This window comes from Cucurbita pepo, unplaced genomic scaffold, assembly GCF_002806865.2.
Source record: "Cucurbita pepo subsp. pepo cultivar mu-cu-16 unplaced genomic scaffold, ASM280686v2 Cp4.1_scaffold002180, whole genome shotgun sequence".
NCBI lineage: Eukaryota > Viridiplantae > Streptophyta > Magnoliopsida > Cucurbitales > Cucurbitaceae > Cucurbita > Cucurbita pepo.
In genome coordinates, this window is record NW_019648269.1 from 2,666 (window position 1) to 3,235 (window position 570).

Here is a 570-nt window from a genome sequence, read left to right on the forward strand (position 1 = left end):
CTGTGGATTCCCAGGATCTGAAAAGAAAGGAGCAAGTACCCAAACCTGCTCAACATAAACAGCTTTTGGCATCATCAACAAAGATTGATGCTACTGGAGCCTTGGACAAGACCTCTGCATCAGGCCGTTATCAAACTGCAAACGTAAATGACGTTGCTCGGGTAATGAAGGAAGTCTTCTCTGGGACTGGCTTGTCAAAAGCTAAAGTTGGAGCGTCGTCTGAGATTGAAAACAAGGATGCTTCCGCGATGCCTGTTTTGAGCAAGTCCTCTATGGAGGTGACCAAAAGTCATAAATCAGAGGCTATTTTAAATTCCAACATTCCAGTTGAGGCCCATGAAAAAGAATATTCAGATGTAGCTAATGAAATGAGACCAGATTCTGCAAATGCTTTAGAAGAATCCATCGTTCCGAAGATCGATGATGACGGTTCTGGATGTGCGAAGGCTGATTCAGTAAATAAATTGGTTGAATCAAGAGAAACATATGATGGATGCTCAACTGTGGTAAGTGTTTTGAGGTCCATTTCCCTTTGTCCTCTTAGTACTGATCAAAATAAAAATGATATTT

The 570-nt window shown here is 41.4% G+C and overlaps 1 protein-coding gene across 1 annotated transcript in view; it reads left to right on the plus strand.

The window, feature by feature from the left end:
* LOC111786626 (chromatin structure-remodeling complex protein SYD-like) overlaps positions 1-506 on the plus strand; it is a gene marked incomplete at its 3' end in the record, with an annotated part of 3,165 nt that extends 2,659 nt beyond the window's left edge. The window contains exon 4 of the mRNA XM_023666861.1: positions 124-506. Coding sequence (XP_023522629.1) covers positions 124-506 — 383 coding nt within the window. The remainder of the gene's footprint in view (positions 1-123) is intronic.
* Between the last annotated feature and the right edge of the window lie 64 nt (positions 507-570).